At 44.7% G+C, this 2,572-nt stretch overlaps 1 protein-coding gene across 1 annotated transcript in view; it reads left to right on the top strand.

Moving 5' to 3' along the window:
* Positions 1 to 706, top strand: part of LOC103918886 (uncharacterized protein C17orf105 homolog) — a 29,850-nt gene extending 29,144 nt beyond the window's left edge. Inside the window, exon 5 of the mRNA XM_009326303.1 lies at positions 569 to 706. Coding sequence (XP_009324578.1) covers positions 569 to 706 — 138 coding nt within the window. The remainder of the gene's footprint in view (positions 1 to 568) is intronic.
* The last annotated feature ends 1,866 nt before the right edge of the window (positions 707 to 2,572 follow it).

The raw sequence follows: 2,572 nt of genomic DNA, 5'->3' as shown, positions 1-2,572 counted from the left end.
GTACTTCAAGGGGGCTTATAAAAAAGATGGAGGCAAACTTTTTAGCAGGGCCTGTTGCGACAGGACAAGGGGGAATGGCTTTAAACTAAAGGGGGGTAGATTTAGACGAGATATAAGGAAGAAATTTTTTACGCTGAGGGTGGTGAAACACTGGCACAGGTTGCCCAGAGAGGTGGTGGATGCCCCATCCCTGGAAACATTCAAGGTCAGGTTGAATGGGGCTCTGAGCAACCTGATCTAGTTGAAGATGTCCCTACCCACAGCAGGGGGGTTGGACTAGGTGACCTTTAGAGGTCCCTTCCAACCCAAACTATTCTATGATTCTATGAAATTTGTAAAGCAGTTTAACTGACTCCCTATACCTTCACAACTGTTGTAAGTACTATTAGCAAAGCAGTAGGTATATCAACACCACTTAACCATTAGTTTTTCTCGTTACTAGTTTTGAATTTGAAAGAGAAACTTATGCATTATTTGAAACTATTTGAAATTCAATTTTTCCCCTGTTCACACCTAAAATAATTTTTAAGCCTCAACCGCCAGTTCACAAAGATCTTGCTGTTAACAGCACCACACGTCAGCCCTATCTATTTGCCCACACGCCTACATCACTCCCAGTGAAGGAGCAAAACTTTGGAGTCTATCCATAAGGATGCTCTCTCTGAAGTCCTTCTACTTCTACAACCAGTCACTTCACGAGCAGTGAGGTCAGAGCAGCTTCCCATTGCAGAAACGGGACTGGAGCCCACCTGAGCAGAGCCACTGGAGCAGCACCGCCATAGCGTCCCAGCATAGCTCAAGCAACCATTTCTCAGAGCTCCAGCCCCAGAAATAGCTCACTCAGGTGAGCTAACTTTTCAGGAGAACCCAAGAAAGCAGCACATAACACATAGAAGTTACAGAGCAACCTGAGCTGATGTACTCTGCTTTGACAACATTAAGAACCATACAGATGCTAACAAAGTAATAACATACTCTACGTGCATTTCCATGCCTCAGTTTCCTCACCTTTGTAGAGTGTTCCTCGGGTCCCTCCAAGATCCTGCAGATCATAAGTCCTCTCTATGCTTCAGACCAGCGACTACGGCTGCTCTTAATGGTCACCCACCCCCAAGAAGAGCGTTTTCTTCTCTTCCAACCCCCACACTTCCTGTGCATCTTTTTTTTCTTCCCCAGCCAAGACTTTTATCTTAGAGGTTAGCACCAACTCCTAATTTTTTTTTTTTTGTTCTGCATTTCATAATGTTTCAAACTTGGTCCTCTACTGAGATATTTAAATCCATCTTGTTCCTCTCTGAGTTGCTGCAGTTTGCTGCCCTGATACCTCACGCTGGATAGAAGCCACTGAGCTCTGGTGAGTTACCATTACACCCGGTCTACAGGGGAAACATGCCACTTACGAGCAAATTGTGGGCTCCACCGCTCAGCAGTTTCTAAATAGTATCAAAATCTCACTCAAACCTCTTTTGTTGTACGTAGAAAGATCCACAAACTGACAAATATATATCCTGTTAACTGTACTGATTTCAAAGAGATTTTAAACCAACAAATACAGTGAGTGGAGTGGTAGCACCCATGACAAGCCACAGGTTTCACAGAGCAGAACGTACAGAAGCTTGATTGCATCCTCTTTTCTGCCATAGTACGGTCAGGTGGCCATAGAAGCTATTTAGACACGTGAAGGTGTCTTCAGGAAAGCTGAATAGGATGGTAACACTCATTAGTAGGACCGTTGGATCTAAAGAAACCACCAGCAAAAGGATTTGTCCCTTCATTACGTGAGCTGACAGAAAGATGAACGATTTTGCTTTTCTCAAGTTCTCAGTTACCGAAATGTGAAGAAGTAGCAGACCTACAAATGCAGGTGAGTAAAAAAAGCAAAACAAATCTATGTTTTACTGCAGGGATAAAATGGGTATCTGCCACCTGCAGCACACATGCTCAACACCACCAAACAGTCCCAAAGGGTGACACAGTGTGAGGTGGAAATCCAACCTAATTAATGACAGGTGGAAACCACTGGAGTCAAACAGTTTTACTGCATCAAAGTGCTGCTACTGCAAATGGATCGAGAGAGGGCACATGGACCCTGTTTTTCCCAAATGAATATTTTTTGCTTGCGACCAGCTGCCACCTTTGTGGCCTTCTCCACGCTATGACTCTGACACAGGTTTTGCCTCTCCCTCGGAGCACACACAGATGATTGCTCTTCTTGTATCAGGCATACCCGCTTCAAGACGTATCGGCCAGCATCTGAATTACTTCAAATCAGGCATTTTAATGGTTCACGTTACCTGTTTTTCAGTAGTAAAAGCTGACATTTTTCAGCAGTGTCCTAGTGGATAATGATTCCCTAATCTGTGTGATACCAAAAACGACTGGACGGTGAAGGACTTGTAGGAAACCGCCTGACACGCCGTCTGCCGTCACTGACAAGTCTCAGGGAAATATTTTCACCTCAAGGCCGCAGTACCCAAAGGGGAGTTACAGCGGCAACGGGTCTCTATAGGGGCCCTCACAGAGACAAACCTCCGCCTCAAAACTGCTGAGAAAAGCCTCAGAATAAATTTAT

This window comes from Pygoscelis adeliae, unplaced genomic scaffold (genome assembly GCF_000699105.1).
Source record: "Pygoscelis adeliae isolate BGI_AS28 unplaced genomic scaffold, ASM69910v1 Scaffold156, whole genome shotgun sequence".
Classification (NCBI taxonomy): Eukaryota; Metazoa; Chordata; class Aves; order Sphenisciformes; family Spheniscidae; genus Pygoscelis; species Pygoscelis adeliae.
The sequence above is the reverse complement of the archived record's forward strand: the minus strand, read 5'-3'. Positions and strand labels throughout refer to the sequence as shown.